The following is a 23,345-nucleotide window of genomic DNA, read 5'->3' as shown; positions in this document are numbered from 1 at the left end:
CCATAGACTTCAAACGTTATTATTTTTAATGTCCAAAGTAAAGCAGAGAATGATAACATCAATGTAGAGCTTTACATTTACAGTTTTACAGATTAGGAAACTGAGGTCCAGGATGATAGAGTGGCAAAGTCTCGATTCCCAAGTTTTCCAATTCCACATTTTCTTTCCTCTGTTGTATTTAGGTGCCGTGGAGTCGGTTCTGACTCCTTTACAACAGAAACACTGTCCTGGGCCATCCTCACAATTGTTGCTATAGGTGATGGAGAGTTAAGGCACTTATTCGCTGACCCTCTACTTTTGAGCCCATTCTTGGCAGTAACTGTGTAAGCCCATTTCGTTGAGGGTCTTCCTCTTTTTTCCTGACCTCCTTCTTCAGCAAGTATGACATCCTTCTCCAGGGACTGGTCCCTCCTACATCTTTCCCCTACATCACACTAATTACCTGATGATTAAGGCAAAACATAAAACTTGGAGCGGAAAGGACTGAATATTTAGGGCCTCACTGATCCTGACAAGCACAACCGCCGCACCTACACAGCGCCACCGGAGGCCCTCACCATGTCACTCGACCCCCTGCTCACACCTAAAGAGTCCCTGACCGACTAAAGCTTACGTCAGCAGAGCGCTCCCCCTCCCACTCTGTGTCCTCCACCCTTCCCGAAAGTCCAAGCAGCGAAGCTGAAAAATCTAAAGGCCAGCGAACGTGATTGGGCTGCCCTGCACCATGTGACGACCCCAAGGCGTGGGATTTGGCTCTGAGCAGGCGGAAGCGCCCCGTGAAGTGAGAAGGGCGGGGGTGGCCACTCTTGGGGTGAAGGGGAACTAGAAGCTTGGGGGAGGAGCTTGAGCGCCAGCGATTGCCCCAGTTCTTCCAGGAATTGGGGCCAAGTCTCTGGTTACTGTCGTTCCGCCGTACGTACGCGGTCGTACCACAGAGACTCGTTTGCCTGGGAGGAGTAGCCGCTCACGGGAGCGGCGGCAGGGAATGGAAGCGGAAAACGCGCGCAGGTAAGGTCGCGGCGGCGCGCCGCCCCTCCCCCAGCGCCCCTCGCTGCGGGGCCGGCGGGCGGGGGGCGGGCGGGCGCGCGCACGTAGGGGTCTTCGACGTCGTGGCCGGGTTACAAAGGCCGGGGCCGCGCGTGCGCACTGCGGGCCCGCCCCAGGATTCGCAGCCGCCGGCAGGCGGGGAGTCGTACCTTCACCTGGACCCCTACTCGGCTCCCCACGATATCTAACTGGCATTAAAAGGCGTTAGTGATCAACCAGCCGTCTCCGGAGAATATTTCTTTTCATTCATGGCTACAAGTTCCTTCACTTTCCATTATCTATGGAAAGAGCTGTAAAGATGGAGTATCACACGTGTCTGGCTCCATGTCCGCCCTCCAGGAGTTTTCATTTTAAAGTTAGTAAAATTTACTGTGGCTCTTTCCCCAAAAGTTTACTCAACAACGTCAAGGGTCACAGGGTAAAAAAAAAAAATATATGCTCTTGAATTCTGGAAATACATGTAACACTCCAAAGAAATCAATTCAAAAATGTCTTCAGTTTTACAGTGGGTTTGGTGACGATCTTAAGAATCTGTTTTTAAAATGCCCTTTGGGGAGTGTGAGGTACAGGGAGAGAAGTTTTGCAAAAGCAGAGTTTTAGAGAGTTGTACTCTAATTCGAAAGCCAAATGAGAAATCATTAAATGTGACATTCTTAACAAATAAGAAAAAAAGATGATTTACATTGAAATAAAGTAGTTAGACCTAATGCAGGAGTATTCTGACTCTAAATGGCTGATGGGTTCTCACTTTACACAAGACACTTCTCTGGGCCTGTTAATGTCTGTAAAATAAGGGCGTTTCAGGAATCCAGTTATGCTGTGAATCAGCGTTCTGTGGAAGGTAAGTACTGACTGTCAGTGAAGACTACAAAGGGCATAGTTAAGTACTGTAACCAAAATAAATTGTCTTAGAGTTTAAGGAAAGGGATATACAGAAACAAAGTGTAGAGCAGCCCAACTTTATAGATCAAATATGTGAATAAAGTCCTCCAATTCTTAGAAGACCTTTACGAATGAGAGAATTCACCAGAACTTGTGGAAATCCCCCTCACCTTTATGATCTTACTTCAGAGCAGAATTGAAATCTGGGTAAAGCCTACCATCAAAAGAATTATACACTGTAAGACCTTATTCAGTGTCCTATTCAGTAAAGTAATAGAAGTCTGCTACACAGTTTAGCTCAAAGCGGTGACTTGAGTACTCTGTCTTAACTTCATCCACTGGACTGTAGAACATTTTTTGTTTCGGTCTGCAAAACTTTCACTTTCAGGAGATACGGAGAATACCGTGTTATAAAGAATCTTTCACTGGGAGTTCTGACATGACTCAGGCCCCTGGTATCCTGAGAGAGTAGTTTCCTGTCACTCTCAAATTTGTGATCATCAAGGAATGGAATGCAGGGTAGAATTAATTTACCTTTTTTTTGGAAAATTTAAAAAAATTCCCTGGATTATAGACTGAAAAGTAAAAATAGCTCAAGAGTCACAGGAAGCACTTACAGTCTAACTAACCCAGAGGGGGAAAAAGGAGGAATTATATAAGGAGATCTGTATGCTTCCAGTGATCTCAAGCTTGAAAAGGACATTTACCAAAGTTGGAAAGTAGTAGTATGAGTGGAAGTGACATGGACCACTGTCTTAGTTATCTAGTGGTGCTATAACAAATACCACAGGTGGATGGCTTTAACAAGCAGACATTTATTCTCTCATAGTCTAGTAGGCTAAAAGTCTGGATTCAGGGCTCCAGTCCCAGGGGAAGGCTTCCTCTCTCTCTCGACTCTGGAGGAAGGTCCTTGTTGTCAATCTTCCCCCGGTGTAGGAGCTTTTCGGCACAGGGACCCCTGGTCCAAAGGATGCACTCTGCTCCTGGCACTGTTGTCTTGATATGAGGTCCCCATGTCTCTGCTCGTTTCTCTCATATCTCAAGAGAGATTGACTTAAAACAACCTAATCTTGTAGATTGAGTACTGCCTCATTAACATAACTTTCTAATCCTGCCTCATTATCAATACAGATGTAGGATTTACAACACATAGTAAAATCCCATCAGGTGACAAAATGGTGGACAGTCGAACAATACTGGGAGTCATGGCCTAGCCAAGTTGACATTTTTGCGGGACACAGTTCAATCCATGCCAACCGCTAAGAATACAGACAGGAAAGATTAATCTTCAAATGAGACCAGGCTTTCTAGAAATGTTAAAGATAACTGGGAGGAGGACTTAAAATGTTAGGCTTGGACGATGAGCGGGGTGAGAAAGGTTTGGGTTTTCTGCCCAGTCCAATGGCAGGGAGTTAGTAGATGACAGACAAAACATACTCAGTTTTGTTTTTGATTTTTTATCACCTGTAAAAAGGAAACACCATCTCTGCCAGAGTGTGGTTAACGAGCAACATCGATAACCACGGCTATCATTTCTGGAACATTTCATACTGGACACTTTTACATCATGTTATTTCATCATAAGGAGCCCTGGTGGCGCAATGGCTGAGCCCTCGGCTGCTAACCGAAAGACTGGCAGTTCGAACTCACCCAGCAGCTCTGCAGGAGAAAAACCTGGCAACCTGCTTCTGTAAAGGTTACAGCCTAGGAACCCCTATGGAGCAATTCTCCTCTGTTGTATGGAATCACTATGAGTTAAAATTGACTCCACGGCACCTAACAACAACAGAAAAAGGAATATGTCAGACTGGAAATGGCAAAATGAATGTAAGAGTTTCAAGGCTCAAGATCAATAAGGGCATTTAAAAGAGCTTTTAGCTACTTTAACTGAAATCATATTTCCGGGCCTGAATGCGTTGTATTTCAAATGAGAGGCTAGATTACAGCAGTCTTTGAGGACTTATAGACAACAGGTGAGGGAAATGGAGCCTGGGTGTAAACACATGGGTCCCTATTTCCTTAAAAGATGGAGTCTGTGCTCTAATTTATTGCCATTGATCCTTAACAAAATGCTTGAATATTACTCATCAGTGTAAATTAAAAAAAGAGCAAGACCTTCCAGACCAGGTTAATTCCCTTTTAGACTAGACTAGACTATACTTGGATCTACAGTCAGTGCCCATGGAAGCAGCAGTTGAGAAATCAAAGACACATTACGGTGAGTAAATCTGCTGCAGAAACTTACTTAACATGTTGAAAAGCAAAAATGTCACTTTAAGGACCAAGGTATGCCTGACCCAAGCCATGGTATTTTCAGTTGCCTCCTCTGCATGCGAAAGCTGGGCAATAAATAAGGAAGACCAAAGAAGAATTGATGCCTTTGAATTATGGTGTTGGCGAAGAGTATTGAGTGTACCGTGAACTGCCAGAAGAACATCTGTCTCGGAAGAAGTGCAGCCAGAATGCTCATTAGAAGTGTGGGTGGTGAGACTTTGTGTCACGTACTTTAGACATGTTGTCAGGAGGGACAGGACCCTGGAGAGGGACATCGTGATTAGTAGAGAGTCAGCGAAAAAGAGGAATACCCTCAGGGAGGTGGATTGACACAGTGGCTGTTGCAGCAGTGAACTGAAGCTTAGCAATGATTGTGAGGATGGTGCAGAACCAGGTTGTGTTTCATTCTGTTGTGCATAGGGTCCCTGTGAGTCAGAACCAGCTCAATAGCACCTAACAAAACAAACTATATTTGATCATCTTATGTGATCTTTAATTATCAATCATTATTTTCATAGCAAATTTATTATATGTAAGGCACTGTTTTAAGTGTTTTACATGTGTTAAGTAATTTAATCCTCATAACCAATGCGATAGGTGTTATTATTCCCACCTTATAGAGGTGGAAGCCGGGCATAAAGAGGCTGAGAAACTTGCCCACACAGCTCGGAAGAGGCAGAAATAGAATTTGAACCCAGGGGATCTGGCTGCAAATTCTGCCTCCCTAGCTAACAACTATTATACCGCTTATTTTGGGGGCAGGATGGAGACAGGCTGATGGCAGTCCAGTTAGGTGAAATCCAAACTGGTTTACTACTGAAAGAATCAAGGACAGGTTGAAGAGAGGTCTATACTGATGTGCCATGTACCTCTATTCCCAACCTTGTTCTTTCCAACAGTTTAACAACTTCAAGGTGTTGATGGCATGCTGGGGAAATTTGTGAGTGACCCAACTTTGGGAGGGATTTGTGGAGTTGATAGATTGATTCAGAATCCAGAAAAATCCCAACTGACTGGAATGGTGAATCATCTTTTACAAAAGGAGGCACAGCCTTTTACTCAGGTGAAGAAAATCGGTGATAGGCATGTGGGATGAGGGAGACATGACGGAAGGGCAGTTTTTGTTGATGGCAAACTCAGTATGAATCAGTAGCATAATATGGGTGCCAGTATAAAGCTAATGTAATAAGTTCCGTAGTATGGTCTCTAAAATGAGGAAGTTTATAGCCCTGTTCGGCTTCAGACTGATGAGGCTGTATCTGGAGCATTTTGTGTGATTCTGAGCACCAAAAAATGACCAAATAGGGAGGAAACTTGAAATCATACTGTATGAGGAATAGTTAAACCAACTGGGGACTCTAAAGCTTACTCTAAATTGCTATGTTCACCGTTTCTAGTAGACTAATTGTACACGATAAGTACCTACCAATATCTGGTGAGTACACACATTTCCACTTAACATCGAATGCAGCCTTTTAATAGTTTAAATAGTCTCCTTTAGTGGAGCATTCGGATCATTTATTTAGCATTGGTCATTGCTTTGTGTGCATTCACTGTATATGCCTGTTGAACTGGAGAGAAATGTATTTAGAAAATAGCAATTTAAATCCTTAAAATACTGGAAAATAACTATTAAGGAAGTAGAGGGTCAGCGGAAAAGTGGAAGACCCTCAACAAGATGGATTGACACAGTGGCTGCAACAGTGGGCTCAGGTGCATCAACAGTTGTGAGGATGGTGAAGGACTGGGCAGTGTTTCCTTCTGTAGTGCATGGGGTCGCTGTGGGTCGGAACTGACGAAACGGCACCCAACAACCACAAAGAAGTCGCAGCTGTTAATTTTAGAGAAAACCTTAAAGATTTAGGTTTTTTTGAAATACAGCAAAATCTGAATTCACTCAGTCAACTGTGTGTGTGTTTATGTGTGTTTTGAGAAAGACCGTTGGAAAATTCAGAGTTCATCAATCTCAGACAGCAGTTAGAACCAGTCTTATAAGCACTGTGGTTCAAGAGAAGGGGGTGCAAATGAAGGAGACAGGAAAGGTGAACACTGGGAAAAGGACAGAAGTAGCACAGTTGGGACAAACAAACGATGAGGGAAAAAGGTGACAAAGGGGAAATAAAAGCATTCATCATGCTTATGATCTTGATGTCGGGGAGTTACATTTTAAAAAAACACTTGTCATCTGCCCGGAGTCTGAAGAGATTTAGCTTATTTCCTACACATTTAGCATATACGAAGAATCAGAAATCGCTTTACCCAATCGCTCATTTTCCTTGTGAGTCCTGGAGCACTGTCATTCAAGAGGGGGAAAAAAATGTAGCTGCCTTTGACTTCCACCCAAGGCAACCTTGTGTCTCAGAGTGGAGCTGTGCTCCGTAGGGTTTTCAATGGCTTACTTTTTTGGAGGTAGGTCACCAGGCCTTTCTTCCAAGGCGCCTTTGAGTGGATTTGAACCTCTAATCTTTCAGTTAGCAGCTGAGCACATTACCAGTTTGTACCACCCAGGAAATAGGGGTACAGATAGAAACCTAGAGAGGATGAATGACTTGACTCAGGTGAGCCATCTGTTTAGCAACTGGACTCGGATTGGATCCAGATCTCCTGACTCCCAGCCCAGTGCTCTGCTATCACTTTCCCTCTTACTCAGAGGAAATTATTGTTCAGAAACATTGCAGATTCTAAAATATGAAGTGTCAGTTGTACAACTGCAACAGATGTATTTAAGAAATAGCTTCACAATAAGATTGAAATAGGTTTATGTTGCTTACAAATTTAACTATTATTAGATAAGAGGAAATTAAATTATCTGGAACTCCTTGATATCCCAACATTAAAGTTCATGAACATTTTTTGTGGAAACCTAGTACTTTTTTCTGCCAAATAATAATATAATCCACACTCATTCCCTTTTTGTTCTGGCTCTTAGGAAGCTGTTAAGCAGCTCAGGCTAAATTTAACGTTTAAAGATAGCACATTACTTCAGAACTAACACTTGTTATTTTCCATTACTTTATTTTTCTACTTTTGCCCTTATTTAACTTATTGTAAACTGCTGCTGAACATTTTTAGAAAGATTAAGGGATATATCAATATTTTAGTTTCTGAATTTTTTTTCAAAAATTGATATATATCTCTAATGATATAAAACTTCAGATGCTTTTTCCCCCTTTTTCGCTTGTTCTTCAGCTGACTGGCTTCTAAAATTTTGGTTTTCTGATTTGGAGCCCCAAAATTTCTGACCGCTACAACCTTGCTTGCTGAAAGTGAAGAAGACTTGAAGCACTTATTAATGAAGATCAAAGACCACAGACTTCAGTATGGCTTGCACCTCAACATAAAGAAAACAAAAATCCTCACAACTGGACCAATGAGCAACATCATGATAAACGGAGAAACGGTTGAAGTTGTCAAGGATTTCATTTTACTTGGATCTACAGTCAACAGCCATGGAAGCAGCAGTCAAGAAATCATTGGGCATTGGGCACATCTGCTGCAAAGGACCTCTTTAAAGTGTTGAAGAGCAAAGATGTCACCTTGAAGACTAAGGTGCACCTGACCCAACCCATGGTATTTTCAGTCACGTCACATGCATGTGAAAGCTGGACAATGAATAAGGAAACTTGAAGAAGAATTGATGCCTTTGAATTGTGGTGTTGGTGAAGAATATTGTCCTTGGAAACTCTGTGGGGCAGTTCTACTCTGTCCTATAGGGTCGCTGTGAGTCGGAATCCACTCGACAGCACTGGTTTTTTTTGGGTTTTTTTGGGTTTTCTGGGCCAGAAGAATGAATAAATCTGTCTTGGAAGAAGTGCAACCAGAGTGCTCCTTAGAAGCAAGGATGCCGAGACTGTGTCTTACATACTTTGGACATGTTGTCAGGAGGCATCAGTCTGGAGAAGGACATCATGCTTTGCAAAGTACAGGGTCAGCGCAAAAGAGGAGGACCTCAACGAGGTGGATTGACACAGTGGCTGCAACAATGGGCTCAAGCATAACGACGATTGTAAAGATGGCGCAGGACCAGGCAGTGTTTTCGTTCTGTTGTGCATAGGGTCGCTATGAGTCAGAACCGACTCGACAGCCCCTAACAACAATAACAATTTTACTAAGGGACCCACATTTTGGGAATTTATTTTGTGAAGAATTGTTTTGTAGTATGAATGGCGCTTCCCTAACTTCTACATTTTCTGTTCGGATTTTTGTAACATGCTCAAAGAAATCTGTGACATATCCGTGAAACCCTATGAGAGGTAGCAGGAAACACACGGTTGTCTTCCTGATGTTGTGACAGATTAGAAAGCCACCGTGGTGTCTTAATTTATTTATTGTTACTGCAGGTACTTACTGCTATTCATTAATTGTTACCACGTGTCTTCAGTTGTTTATATTCAAACTTAAAGAGGCTGTAGCGTCTCTGGAAACTGCCACAGCCATAGTCACAAGTTGCAATGCATTTTGCTAGAACTTCCACAGCATAGCCACTGAAGATCCCTCAATGTAACCCAGACGTATCAACTTCTCACTAGAATTTTTAAGTCATAAACACTGGACAACCAGTATTTTAATGATTTATTGAAAAGAGCTGCCAGTGGTATTGTATTTATATAATTTGAGAACGGTATACTTAAGGAAATAAAACTTTTAAGATATTGTTTAATATCTTTCTTACTAATTCTCAACCTTTTCTCTACTTGCTTAGCTTAATAATAACTTTAGGTCCGAATGCCTCTCCCATGATCTGTCCGTTGGGACTGGGCCCCTGGGTATCTGGAGTATCACCAGTCTGGCTTAGCTACCCCTGTGTAGTGTGTTACCCAGTGTGTCTGCCTAGGCCAGTTAAGCTTACCCAGGAGATGCTTTAGTTTGGCTTTTTTAAAAACAGTTTCATTGAGGTATGGTTTACATACCATAAAGTTCATTCATTTAAAGTGTGCTAGTTTGCCTATGCAATCTCTGCTTTCTGAGCCCCCTGTTTCACCATGTCACATAGAAAGAAAACTGGTAAGTAGCTCATCTTGCCACAGAAAACATGACATTTCTCTTCAAATGGTAAACGGTGATTTTGCCTTTATTTCCCAGTGTTTTCCTTTCTCCTGTATATTCAGTGGTGTCGTTTGGCATTAGTGTAATTTGAATTTCATAAAATAAGTGCATACTTCCCTAGCTTGTGCTAATAGCAATAGCCTGAGAAAGTGGTTTATGGTTATCAGAAACATTTTTTTGAAATTATTTTCTTTGAAGGCCTATGTTTCTTACATTGAGTGGACTACTTTGAACAAAGTTTAAATCTGTTCAAAAGAAAGGTTTAGAGTGATTTCTTCACAAATTCAACAGATATTTACAAAATATCCATTTCTAGCCCTCACTTAGTGGCAAAAACAAAAAAAGCAAAAAACAAAGCTAATAAATAAGTAAACAGGCAGATAAACCTAAGGAGAACCTTAAGTTAGATTGGAGGGGCTCTTTGGGGCAAGATGACTAAATACCGAAGGTAGGGGCGCAGATTTTATTTGTGGATATTTTAGCCCTGTGTAGACTGCCTGGCAGGCCTTTGAAGTCTCCCTACTAGAAAAATTCTCATCATCTGCTTTCAAAGAAAGTACAGGATGACTTGACAGGACTTGTAAGTTTTATTGATGACACAGCTTGTCATTAGTGTGAGAGTTAATGAATGTTTGGCTAGTAGGTACTCACTAAAGATTGCGTGAACGTATAAATACGAGAGTAGATCTTCCTTCTCTCTCTTCTGTGCTTTTGTCTGCTCTAAATACTACAGTCTGGTTACAAAATACTGGACCTTAAAGGATATTTATAGCTGATCCTTTAAGCTTACATTTGGGTACATTTTATTGTCATTATAGCTTACACCGAATTATTCCTTTGCAGCTGTTCCCTTCGGCAAGCTCAAGCTTTTTACACATTCCGATTTCAACAAATGCTGGCTGAAGCTCCTAATATGGAAACCGTGAATGAACAGCAAGTGCCAGTCGAAGTTCTAGTCACAGCTCCTGCTCAGGAACCCCTACCAGGTAGTTTCCATACTGATAGTTCAGAAAATTAGCTACTGGATTAGCTGCTTTATTTAAGAAAGGGTTTAATGATGAATTTTAAAGTTAAAAAATGGAATCCATTTGTAAAACCTTTGTTCAAATCCTGGCTGTTTTTTATTAGCTGTTTGATCTTGGACAAGTTCCTCAACCTCTCTGAACTTAAGTTCTTCACCCTGCCACTGGTTCCAAAGCATCATTATCTCTCACCTGAATTATTGTAGTAGCTTCTCAACTGTTCTCTCTGCTTGCACCCTGCCCTGAGTCTGTTCTCACAGCAGCTGGGCTGGCCCTGTTAATAGGTGAGTCAAATCATGTCACTGTTCTGTCCACAACCCTTTAGGGGTTTTCCATTACACAAAGAGAAAACGAAAGTCCATACAGTAACCTATAAACCCTACACCCCTGGCCCTCTGCATGCCCTCTGCTCTCCCTCTGACTTCATCTCCTACCTCTCACCAGCTGGCTTGCTCTGCTCAACCATACTGGCCACCTCACTGTTCCTTGAGCCTGTCGGGCATGCTCTCACCTTAGGACCCTTGCACTAGCTGCTGCCTCTCAGGAGCGTTCTTTCCTCTGATAGCCACGTGGCTCTAACTCCCTTACCTCCTTCCGCACTTGATCAGATGGTGCCTTGTCATTTAATATTGTAGCAACCCCCGAGCCCCCTGTACTCTTGAAACACCTTGTTCTTGTGTAGTTTTTTTTAGCATTTGTCACTTTCTAACATGTTATATCTCCCCTCTTCTGTTTTAAACACTAGAACACTCAACTACTACTGAAAGGTTGGCAGTTTGAACCCACCCAGGGGTGCCTTGGGAGATAGGCCTGGTGATCTGTTTCTGAAAGGTCACAACCTTAAAAACCCAGTGGAACACAGTTCTACTCTGATACACATAGGGTCACCATGAGTTGGAATTGACTCAACAGTAACTAACAACAGCAACAATGTGTTATGTAATTTACCTGTTGGTTATGTTTGTTGTCTGTTTTTTCCCACTAGAGGGTTAAGCTTCAACACATCTCCAGCACCGCCAGTGGTGCCTAGCATATAGTAGGCATTCAGTAATGAATAAAGAAATGACTGTGTAACTCATCACAGAATTAGTTAAATAAGAGAACTCATCGCAAAGTATGGGTGCTTAGTAGGCACTGAAATATTATCATCCTGTGGATTATATATGGGAAATTATGTATTTTTGAAACTTTTAGATACATTTTCTCCTAGAAACAATGTTCCCTGTGACTGAGTGGCCTCCAGACAAGTTAGTAAAAGTCTATTTAATCTTGTAAAGTCCCTAAAACAAAGCACTATTCTAATCCAGAAAACCTAAAAATTCCTTTATTTTAAAGCACTTTTTAAGTACCTAGTATGTGCCAGTGGAGCCCTGATGGCGTAGTGGTTTAAATGTTCGGCTGTTAACCAAAAGGTCAGCAGTTCACATCCACCAGCCGCTCCTTGGAAACCCTGTGGGGCAGTTCTACTCTATCCTACAGGGTCGCTTTGAGTCGGAATTGTCTCAACGGCGATGGGTTTGTTTTGTTTTTTTAGTATGTGCCATGTACTGTGATACATTCTGAGGAGTAAAAGAACATGGATCCTGTCCTCAAATATCTCATCATCTAGTAGAGTTAAAAAAAAAAAAGAAGTCCACGTTGTGCCTTGCCATGCCGAGTGATGAAGGAGGCTCCAGCTGCTTTGGGAGCTTATGGGGGTGGTAGCTAACACAGACCGATGACTCAGGGGCAGCTTCCCGGAGCAGAGAGAGAACGCCAGGGTTCTGAAACACCACAGGTGAGGAGACTTCATCCCCATGAAGAAGGGGCTAAGGAAGATTCCAGACCAAGAGAGCAACATGTGCCAAGTTAGAGACATGAAGCATGGCACAGTCAAAAATCTGAGAATGAGTCTGTATAATTGGAGTCTGGGGTGTAGCAAGGAAATGGTGAGAGATGAGGCTGGAGGGGGCAGGTTTGGCTTGCATTTTATCCTAAGAGGTTTATAGTCTATCCTGAACGCTATTGGGAACTGTTGAGAGAATGTAAGCAGAGGAAAGACTCAGATAGATTGATGTTTTAAAAAGATCATTCCGGAAATAGAGGATAGACTGGGTGGTAGAGAGCCAGGCAGAGCGTGTAGGCAAGGAGTGAATTAGAGACTCTTAGAATGATCTAGGCAGGAAATGAGGAGGACCTGAATCATGGCAGAAGGCATGGGGAAGGACAGACTTAGGAAAGACCCAGGAGGCAGAATCACCTGGGCGTGGTTAATGGATTTCATGTGGGGAGGGTGAGGGAGAAAGAGGAATCTGAAAGTGACTCCCGGGTTTCTGGCGTGAGCATTTGGATGAAGGAGGTGCCATTCACCAGACAGGAAATTAGAAGAGGAGGAAGAGCAGCATGAAACGATATGTCATTACCTACCTAGTAGGTAGAAAGAAGGTAATGATATCACCAGTATAGCAGTGTTCATATGAGAAATGTGCTCAGAGGTTTGGTTTATGCTTTTTGGGGGACTACAGTCTAATGCCAGTGTATTAAAACTACCTCCTGCCCTTGCTTTTCTTATTTTTCTGGGCAGGGAGCACTAGAATTTCCCCAGCTACAAGCCAGTGATGGTGGCCCTCTTGGCGCTTACCAAAAAACCAAAACCTGACCCATTGCCTTTGATTCAATTCCATCTCACCCGGACCTTGTAGGACAGGGTAGAACTGCCCCCTAGAGTTCCCACGGCTGAAATCCTTACAGAGCCGACTGCTACATCTTTCTCCTGCAGAATGGCTGGTGGGTTTGAACTGCTGACCTTTTGGTTAGCAGCCAAGTGCTTAACCAGTGCACCACCAGGGCTCCTTAGCATGCTAAATCAGCATGAGGCAGAAGAGAGGAACCTTGTTCTTGGGGGGTGCATTTGGAAAAACACCAAACAGCAGTAGGATGGGGTAGGGGACTGAGAAATTAGGAAAGATGCTGAAGAATTAAGGGTAAGAAAACCAAGGCCTCCTGATAGGTAACTTTAGGTCAGTGGTTCTCAACCGGGAGTGATTTTGCTCCCCAAGGGACATATGACATTGTCTGGAAGCATTTTTTATTATCATGTTTGGCAGGCTGCTACTGGCATCTAGTGGGTAGTGGCCAGGCATGCTTTTAAACATCCTACAGTGTACAACCCAAAATGTCAGTAGTGCTGCCAAGGTTGAGAAACCCTGTGTTCGGTCCTGAGATCAGATGCCTACTCTTGCCTTTTGGAAAATGCTGCTACTCCGAGATATCATTCTCAGCAATTTCTAAGTTTACCTGTTCAGCCATGTGTGGCAGAATTTGCACTCAGGCTCTTAAACATGTACACAAGCCATTTGAGGTTTTCTGCTGCTGAACATTATAGGAAAACTGAGTTAAAAGGTTTCCTTTCCTTCCTGTTTTTCTATCTACCTATTTCATTTGTTTACTTAACAATTTAGAATTCCTCAGAAATGGTACATGGATGTTTTGTGTCTCTGGGGAGGCCAGGATGCCAAATAAGATTGTGTAGAAAATCAGTCTATGGTTATTACAGGCATTTCTTCCCAAGAGCAGCTAGCAGGGAAGGAGAGTAGGAGGTGGGGGTGCATGAACTCACTCTGGGATGCGGGTGGTGGTGGTTGCCGTTGAGTCGATCCTAACTCATTGCAATCCCGTGTGTGCAGAGAATTGTTCCATAGGGTTTTCAAGGCTGTGACCTTTCAGAAGCAGAATGCCAGGCCTATCTTCCAAGGCACCTCTAAGTGGGTTCAGATCACCAACCTCTCAGTTAGTAGTTGAACACTTAACTGTTTGCATCGCCGGGGACCCATTCTAGGGTGGAGGAAGGAGAAAGTATGGAAAATGAGACTGATGTTAGAAATTAGAACAGCATAGTTTGGGGAGAGGGAAAAAGGGTCGCCAGGGCTGTTTTTCTAGGAGAGCTGCCTAAGGTTTGTGAGTTAAGATTTCCCAAATCTACATACTGAAAAATCATGTTTCAGAGGCTCCGAAAGGAAGAAAAAGAAAACCAAGAACAACAGAACCAAAAAAGCCGGTGGAGCCCGAAAAACCTGCCGTACCAAAAAAATCTGGCAAGTCCACAAAATCAAAAGAAAAACAGGAAAAAATTACAGATACGTTTAAAGTGAAAAGGAAAGTAGACCGTTTTAATGGTGTTTCAGAAGCTGAGCTTTTGACCAAGACTCTCCCTGATATTTTGACCTTCAATCTGGATATCGTGATTGTAAGTATTTTTTCTTTTCATTTGATTTTATAAGTAGCTTAGGTGGATTGGAAACCCAGGTGGCATAGTGGTTATGTACTATGGCTGCTAACCAAGAGGTCGGCAGTTCGAATCCACCAGGCGCTCCTTGGAAACTCTATGGGGCAGTTCTGCTCTGTTCTGTAGGGTCGCTATGAGTTGGAATCGACTCAGTGGCAGTGGGTTTGGTTTTTGGGTTAGGTGGATTAGCTTTACTTAACAATTACCTTGCAAATAGCATTTTGCTGAAAGGGAACCATTTCTAAGAATCTCTTTGTGGTAAATCCTGTCACTTTCATGAATTTGTGTTAACCGAAAAAAAACAAACCCACTGCCGTCGAGTCGATTCCCACTCGTAGTGACCCTATAGGACAGAGTAGAACTGCCCGATAGAGTTTCCAAGGAGCACCTGGCGGATTCAAACTGCTGACCTCTTGGTTAGCAGCCGTAGCACTTAACCACTACTCCACCAGGGTTTCCAAAGTTGTGTTATGTGAGAGTATTTAAGAAGGGAGCTCCAGAGTTGGGCTATTTGGATTCAAATCCTGCCAAGTGGTTTGACCTCGGACAAGCCTTACCCTTTCTAAACACTGATTTCCTTGTTGGTAAAATGGATGAGAATAGTACTGCCCTTATAGGGTTGCAAAGATTAAATGAAGTAATCTGTGTGGATTCAGAGTGCATGACATTGTGAGGACTCAGTAAAGGAGGGCACTTATTATAGACTTTGACTTTTGTCAGTTAAATGTTGGAAACAGCACAGGACAGCCATGAAGCTTGTGTGGAGTAAGCTACTTGTTGGGAGTGGAGAACCAGACTTGTGGCTGCACGTGGGCTCAGATACTGATTTTCCCAGTGCCTGTCTTGCCAGAGTGAAGGCAGCCCAGTTGGGTGGGGATGGAGGACCTGGGGATATGAGGTAGTCAAACTGGTTTTTAAAAATAACAGCTTCCCTCAAAGTGGAATACTTTAGTTGGCAATTAATTAAACAATATTGATTATGATGCTGAATTAAATTCGTATTTTAATAAATTCAGTTTTGTTTACCTCTCCCCCATAAAAATCCTAAGGCTATAAAATTTTTTAAGATCAAAACGTATAAATATTTTGCTGTGTAGATTGGCATAAACCCAGGACTAATGGCTGCTTACAAAGGGCATCATTACCCTGGACCTGGAAACCATTTTTGTAAGTGATTGCTTTTCTTACTACTTTACTTTTAGACTAGACTTCTTTGTTTATAGTTGTTTTTTGTTTTTGACCAAAAAGAGAGACTAAATGTGTGTGACATGTTTGCTTGTTTTGTGTTTGAGTGTGTGTATATACATAAAAGTGATGGTTTGAAATGATACATTGCTGCTAATGTTTTGGTTTAAGAGAGGCACAAGAAGTGATTTCTGTTCGAATTGTTCTCAATGAGTTTTACTACTTTTGACTTTTTTTTTAAATGATTTTAAAAACTGTTATCTGTAGATGTGGTAACAATAGTGCATCTTTGTGGTGGTACAGACAGAGTAAATGCCCTTTCCAGATTTCTGCTGGCCTTATTTCCTAGGAGAGAAACACATTGATCATTGGCAATCAAGTTGTAATAGTTACAAATGCTGTGATGGAAGACATTCTCTATTTACACTAGCACAAAATAGTATTAACCCAAAAAAAACCCATTGCTGCTCCTTATAACTATTACCAAAAAACCAAACCCATTGGCACACAGTTGATTCTGACTCATAGAGGCCCTGTGAGGACAGAGTAGAACTGCCCCATACAGTTTCCAAGGAGCTCGTGGTAGACTCAAACTGCCGACCTTTTGGTTAGCGGCTGTAGCTCTTAACCACAACACCACCAGGGCTTCCATAACTATTACAGTGACCTTTAAAACCAGGTGTAACTACTGCCGTATTATCCTGAATATAAGTTGTTTTATGTGACAGTGCCTAGTAGAGCAAGGCATGTGACAGGCCCTCAGAAAATAGCTGATTAGCTTAAAAAAAAAAAAAAAAACCCTTTGAGTCGATTCTGACTCATAGCAACCCTGTAGGACAGAGTAGAACTGCCCCATAGGGTTTCCAAGGAGCGGCTGGTGGATTTGAACTGCCGACATTTTTGGTTAACAGTCGAGCTCTTAACCACCACACCACCAGCGCTCCAAATGATAGTATGCATTTTTAGAACTGACTAGAGAAATTTGAACTTACTTCCTCCACTTTCAAGATGTTTGACTGTTTTCTGTCCATGGGTTGGTTTATCTTTGAAAGGAAAATTAATGGTTTCAAAGTTTCCTACCCTGACCAGCTGTGTATTCTTGAACAGGCATTTGTTTACCATATATACTTGTTAAAAGTAGTCTCTATCTCCTAAAATGGTGTGATGGTTAAATGAGATAATCCATGTAAAGGGCTTAGCATAGTTGTTGTTGTGAGGCGCCATCAAGTTGATTCTGACTCATAGTGACCCTGTGTACAACAGAACGAAACACTGCCCAGTCCTCCGCCATCCTCACGATTGTTATGTTTGAACCCCTTGTTGCGGCCACTGTGTCAGTTCATCTCATTGAGCATCTTCCTCCTTTTCGCTGACCTTCTACTTTACCAAGCATGATGTCCTTCTCAAGGGCTGATCCCTCCTGAAAACACGTCCAAAGTACGTGAGACAGTGTGTCACCACCCTTGCTTCTAAGGAGCATTCTGGCTGTATTTCTTCTAAGACAGATTGGTTTGTTCTTTTGGTAGTCCATGGTATATTCAGTATCTTTGCCAACACCATAATTCAAAAGCATCGATTATTCCTCGGTCTTACTCATTCATTGTCCAGCTTTCACACACATATGAAGCAATTGAAAAGACCATGGCTTGGGTCCAGGTGACATCTTTGCTTTTCAACACTTTTTAGCATAGTACCCAGAATGTATTAATCGCTCAGTATAGTATTTGGTCTGTGTTATCAGTTTAAAAATGTCCTCAAGTTGTTTTGGTTTTTTATTTCGAGATTAGAATGTAGATTACTACAGTACATCACTTCATTGGGGAAAAACCTTCAACCTTACACAGAAATAAATGAAACTCCTCTCTTTTGCAGGGAAGTGTCTATTTATGTCAGGGCTGAGTGAGGTCCAACTGAGTCATATGGATGACCACACTTTACCAGGGAAGTATGGTATTGGATTTACCAATATGGTGGAAAGGACAACCCCAGGCAGCAAGGATCTTTCCAGGTAATTACATAACATTTTTTTTTTTTTTGAAAAGTTGAGACCTTCGCCATGCTGGTGGCTCAGATACTCTAGATGCGTTTAGTTTAAGCTGAGTTCAACAAATAGGTGATTTGACCTCTTGTTGAAAATTGCCTGAACTTAGCATATTACAAACATTGTTGTATTTATATTTTGATGCCTTTTTAATTCAATTTTAGTAAAGAATTTCGTGAAGGAGGACGTATTCTAGTGCAGAAATTACAGAAATATCAGCCACGAATAGCGGTGTTTAATGGAAAATGTAAGATTTACTTTTAAATTTGAGCTTTTTTTTTTGCTGATATTATGGGCAATATAAATATGTTTGTATTTCATTTTAGGTATTTATGAAATTTTTAGTAAAGAAGTTTTTGGAGTAAAGGTTAAGAACTTAGAATTTGGACTTCAACCACATAAGATCCCAGACACAGAAACTGTAAGTCTTTAAAAATGCATTTGTAAATCAACTAAATGATTTTTTTCAAGCTGTTTTTCCATTTTTCTTTGTCTTACTCGTTGTAGTTTATGCTATAAAAACCTCACACTGTTTTCTTGAGTACTATTAGGTATCAACTTGAACTAATATTTACACATTAATTCAGATATTGTCATAGTTTTATTAAAAAGGGAAACATTTGTTACCCAAATGGCTTAATGATGTTATATTAATTGGCTAAAATATTGAGAGGTGTTGACTCACATACTATTCAAAACATTTAATGGCATCTACTTGTCAAATTGAAGCCCTTACTTGATTGTGAACAAATATGTAAATTGAGACACGATCTTGATTACTAAAGCTGCTAATCGCGCCCTGTTTATGTATCTTATCCCAACTCCATTTTAAAGCCATATAAATAGTACTTTCCAGTTGCAGGCATCCAGCCAGCCTGACTGGCATTTGGCCTAGTGTTTATGCATAAGGGCAGGATGAAATAACACAGTGGTTTTCAAGTTCTTACTTTCTGCAGAGCTGCTGCAGACACTTGTTTCAAATTTTGCTTCTTAAATAGTTCAACTTTTGTGTAAAACTTTTGCTTGTACATGTGTACACACATGTACAGACCTATGTATTGTGCACTGCCAGATTTTGGGGGAAACCTCAGAATAAAGTTTCTCCCACCTACATACATTTAAAGTCTCCTTTTAAAATTTCTTCTGTTATTCTTATAAATATTTGACTGGTAAAGTAGGTTGTAGCACTGGTCTTTCCTTGAATTAAGGCCTCCCCTCGTCTACTTGGGTGAAGTTGTATGAGTGAGTTCACTACTTCCTGTAGTGCACTGCAGACTTGTCCATTAAGTGCCACACAAGGCTCACATACATCTCTTGGATCTGCAATTATAGTAGTGCCATAATCAGTAAACTTGAATCATGTTGTGATGGTTAGTTTTACCTCTTATAATAAGCTGTGGGTGCATTTATCTCTTTAAATTTATTCCTTATCATGGATTTTGAGCAGTTAATAGATTGTGTTAATGAATGAGTTTTGAAACAAAAAAAAACCCTGCTTTTGAAAGTTGCTAGTCACTTGAAGAATATTTGGAGATTGGGGAATATGCTATTACAAAACCTGGTACCACAGGGCACCTACATTATCTTTATGAATCAGGATTTTCTAAATATTGCATAACCAAAACAAAATATTTTTTCTGTAATACGTGCTATGGAGGCTAATTTAAAAGTTACAGCTAATATCCATAATTCAGCAGCCTTACTCTCATGTTTTGTTGGTAGAGATATAAATTGGTACAAGTTCTGTGAAGGGCAATCTGTCATGATCAACCAGAATGATAAATGAAATGTCTTTCTCCCTAGCCATTCCACTTCTAGGAATTTGTCCAACAGATATACTCACATGTATTTAAAGTTAAATATGTACAATGTTATTCACTGTAACTTCTAATACCAAAAGATTGTAAACAACCTAAATATCCGCAGTTGGGCTCTGGTTAAATTACTAAACTAGTACACAGCTCTAGATAAAATAGCTGTTTTTATATAGGTATTTGATATAGGATCATCTCTGAGGTCATTGTGGAGTGAAAAAAACAAGGTGCAGAACAGGAAATAGGGCATGTTAACCATTTGCATGTTCCTTGAAAGGGATGAGAGAATATGTGTCAAGACACATTTGATTGTACCTTGATTGCTTTTGGGATAGGGTTGGGAGGGAAGGTTTTTCATTGCATGCCTAGTATACCCTTTTGTACCTTTTAAATTGTGAGACATGTATTTGCTATTAAAAAGAAAATACTGGTAATTGATAGATGAACACTTGAGGGGGGGAAGCCTCATTGTTTTGATTTACTTACTTTGTAATAAGCATTACAAATTTGAACTTAAGCACTACTACTCTTGACTGATTTTATATATGTTGATGTAATAAGTAACAATTTATTAACCCCACTAAAGGTAAATTTTCTAATCTCAATAAAGAGTGGATTCAGAAGAATTATAAGACTCTTGTAACTCTAAAATTTTATGATTCTAGCTGTGCTATGTTATGCCGTCATCCAGTGCAAGATGTGCTCAGTTTCCTCGAGCCCAAGACAAAGTTCATTACTACATTAAACTGAAGGACTTAAGAGATCAGTTGAAAGGCATTGAACGAAACACAGACGTTCAGGAGGTGCGATACACGTTTGACTTACAGCTTGCCCAAGGTATGTTACCATCATCATCCCTTGGATTCTTTTCGTGTATATGCACATCACAGAAAGTATGTTGGGGATTTAAAAGCCAGGAGGAAAGAAAAAAATTACTGCATCTGTAGCCAGGGTGCTTTAATGATGGGTGTTACAATCTCCTTTGACCAGTGTCTTCCATCTACTCTGGATACTGTTGCAGACACTGAGGATCTGAGAGACATTGCAGCCCACCTAAAATGAAATGTAATAGGTTTTTACAACTTGTGTGAGAGAATTTAGCATACATTACAAAGAGTTTCAATATATGAGAGACATGTATTTGATATGTTTATGTGAGCATTCAGGGGAAAAAAAAAAATTATTTTTCCTGATTTCTGAATAAACCTGTTTCGAAGACTAGGGTACAAAATCCGTTTTAAATTCTCTTTACTCTCCTCACAGAGGATGCAAAGAAGATGGCTGTTAAGGAAGAAAAATACGATCCGGGTTATGAAGCAGCGTATGGTGGTGCTTATGTTGAAAATCCATGCAATAGTGAACCTTGCAGCTTCTCTTCAAATGGACTAGGTATGTCCCCTCCCTATGTTTGTTCATTTCAAATACTTGATTTTATCAGGATTGTGGGGGGAATTATCAATATAAATTATTGAACAGTGGGAATGGTCATATAATAATCTAGAGACTGATGATGAAAATTTAATGGTTATTTGATGTTTAGTTACACAAACTTTTACAGCTCATTTTCTTGAAATTACTGACTCGAAGTCATCCTCTTGTGTTTTCTTCTTGGAATAACAGACGAGGATTTATAAGTCCCGAATCTGAAAAAAGAACACTTCTAGTTCCATTCAAGAAGCTTGCTTAACTATTTTAAAAGCAGTTCTCCTTCAGTGGACTGTTAAAATCTTCTAATTTGATTATTTGAAATGTTTAAATGGAATAAACTAACACTCTTCTTCCCGACCCCTCCCAGTAGCTGACAGTGCAGAATTACATGGAGAATCAACTTTGAGTGACATTCCAAACGGACAGTGGATGACCCAGTTGTTTACAGACCAGATTCCTTCCTTTAATAATCACTGTGGGATGCAAGCCCAGGAAGAAGGAAACCATGCTTAAGAATGGTGCTTCTCAACTCTGCATAAGTGCTGCAGTTTTAATGCGGTGATCAAGAAGTGAACCTCAGTTTGCTAACTGAATTATTTTACTAGTATTCTACTCTAGTGGTATAATCAGAGTACAGAGAACAGTTCTGTGATAGAATCAACTGTATGAACTAGGTAGTTTGGAAGGAAGAAGTAGGATTTTTTTGTGTGTATGAGTTTTTATATATGACTTAACCATCATTCCAGTTTTTTATAAACTGTATTTCATTTATGAAGAAATTGATATTCTTTTGCAAGTCACTTTTAATCTGTAATATTTAAATGCAACAGTCTGAATATTAATAGTTGATTTTTAACTTACTGTATATTATACACCATTATTCCTTTTATGCCTAAGGAGGGCATGCCAATAATAAGGATTATCACTGGTGAAGAGGCATAGGTGCTGGCTTTCATATAGGAAGCGAACCCTCAGTGGGGCCTCATTTGGTAGTTTTTAGAGGTGTTTGATGGTTCCCCGAGTCATATTCACACCTGGCCCTCTTTGCTTTACCAGTGGTGGGCATCTGTGAGAGATGCTTAGTAGTAGAAACTTGGAGTATGGACTTGCAGCAGCAAAGCCAAACCAGCCTTACCTGGCAGAATGTTGAGCCCTGGCCTTGGCCTCCACCCATCTGTTAATCCTCTAGTAGACAGAAACTATTCTGCTGGGATGGTAAGTTCCAGAGAATGCAGTAGACCTTTTAAATTTTGTCCCTTAAGAGAAGAAACTGAACTTCTCTCTCAGCGTCTACCCCTGATTCTGATATCGCCCCCCTTAGCTTTGTGGCCATGACGTGGGAAGTGGTAAGAAATGAACTTTCAAGCTGATAAGGTGCAGGAGGTGTTTGATCATCTTATTTAAACTGGTGCTTTATGTACATGGAATGTACATAAAATACATAATACAGAATTTTTCTCGCTAGGTAGATATCATAAGCCAGTAATTTAAAGAATCCTTTCTCTCCATCATGGCTGTTTATTACTGTGGACTAAGTGAACCTCATGGATAGGTTAATCAGAATTACATACTTTGTGATTTTCCAATGCCTTTTTCCTTGGTGCTACAGATGGTCCACAGCTACTAGGTCTGGTGGATATTAAAACTGGATATTCAGGTGCCGTTTGCATTCACCCCGATCAACCTGAATATTCTGATTTCAGACATATCCGGGGAGCATGCTGTTTTTTCAATATGAAATATTTATGAGGGTCCTCCCCCCACCCCCAGGAAATTATAAGGCCTTGTTCTTTCTCTTTATAATAAGAGAAACAAATTCTTGTTGTGAATCTAAATATGTTTTTTAGCTGTGGTTGTGATAGAACTTTTTTCCTTAAGTCTAGATCAGGCCGTGTAAAGGTCTTATTCATGTTATTTAAATGATGTACTGTACTGCTGTTTACATGGACATTGTGTGGGCGCTTTGAAGTGCCTTGCATCAGGGATTAGGAGCAATGGAATTATTTTTTCATGGGACTATGTAAAGCATGTAACTAGGTTTTGCTTTGGTGTATAACTATTGTAGCTTTGCAATAGTTTTTTTATTATTATTATTTAAGTGGAGAAAATACCCTTTAAATTATGACAGGCACTCAATAGAGAATGGGTTTAAGGGTTTTCCAAGCATACATACGATGATGGTGGTGTTTTTCATTAAACAATACAGATGAGTAGTAAATGTTGACTTACCATGTACATGAAGTATGAGAATTTTTCACTAAATAATATTGAAAAGGTTTTCAAATTCATTTGAAAATCTGATGGTTTTTACAATAAAGAATATTATGAATGGTTACCTTTAA

The 23,345-nt window shown here is 40.7% G+C and overlaps 1 protein-coding gene across 3 annotated transcripts; it reads left to right on the top strand.

The window, feature by feature from the left end:
* The first annotated feature begins 821 nt into the window (after positions 1–821).
* TDG (thymine DNA glycosylase) lies at positions 822–23,338 on the top strand. 3 transcript variants are annotated; one of them, XM_003405302.4, is made up of 10 exons: positions 822–1,008; positions 10,093–10,235; positions 14,255–14,496; positions 15,633–15,702; positions 17,593–17,728; positions 17,926–18,008; positions 18,088–18,182; positions 20,241–20,412; positions 20,839–20,964; positions 21,374–23,338. In XM_003405302.4, exons 1-10 carry the CDS (start codon positions 986–988, stop codon positions 21,514–21,516), a joined length of 1,233 nt encoding a protein of 410 aa, XP_003405350.1. In that variant the 5' UTR covers positions 822–985; the 3' UTR covers positions 21,517–23,338. The 3 variants fall into 3 exon arrangements, with proteins under 3 accessions (XP_003405350.1, XP_010598089.1, XP_023394799.1); XM_010599787.3 differs by having other exon boundaries at positions 823–1,008; positions 21,371–23,338; XM_023539031.2 differs by lacking the exon at positions 822–1,008 and adding an exon at positions 7,981–8,543 and having other exon boundaries at positions 21,371–23,338.
* Positions 23,339–23,345: the final 7 nt, after the last annotated feature.

The sequence above is a fragment of the Loxodonta africana genome, chromosome 4, assembly GCF_030014295.1.
Source record: "Loxodonta africana isolate mLoxAfr1 chromosome 4, mLoxAfr1.hap2, whole genome shotgun sequence".
Taxonomy (NCBI): Eukaryota; Metazoa; Chordata; class Mammalia; order Proboscidea; family Elephantidae; genus Loxodonta; species Loxodonta africana.
This window is presented reverse-complemented; position numbering and strand designations above follow the sequence as displayed.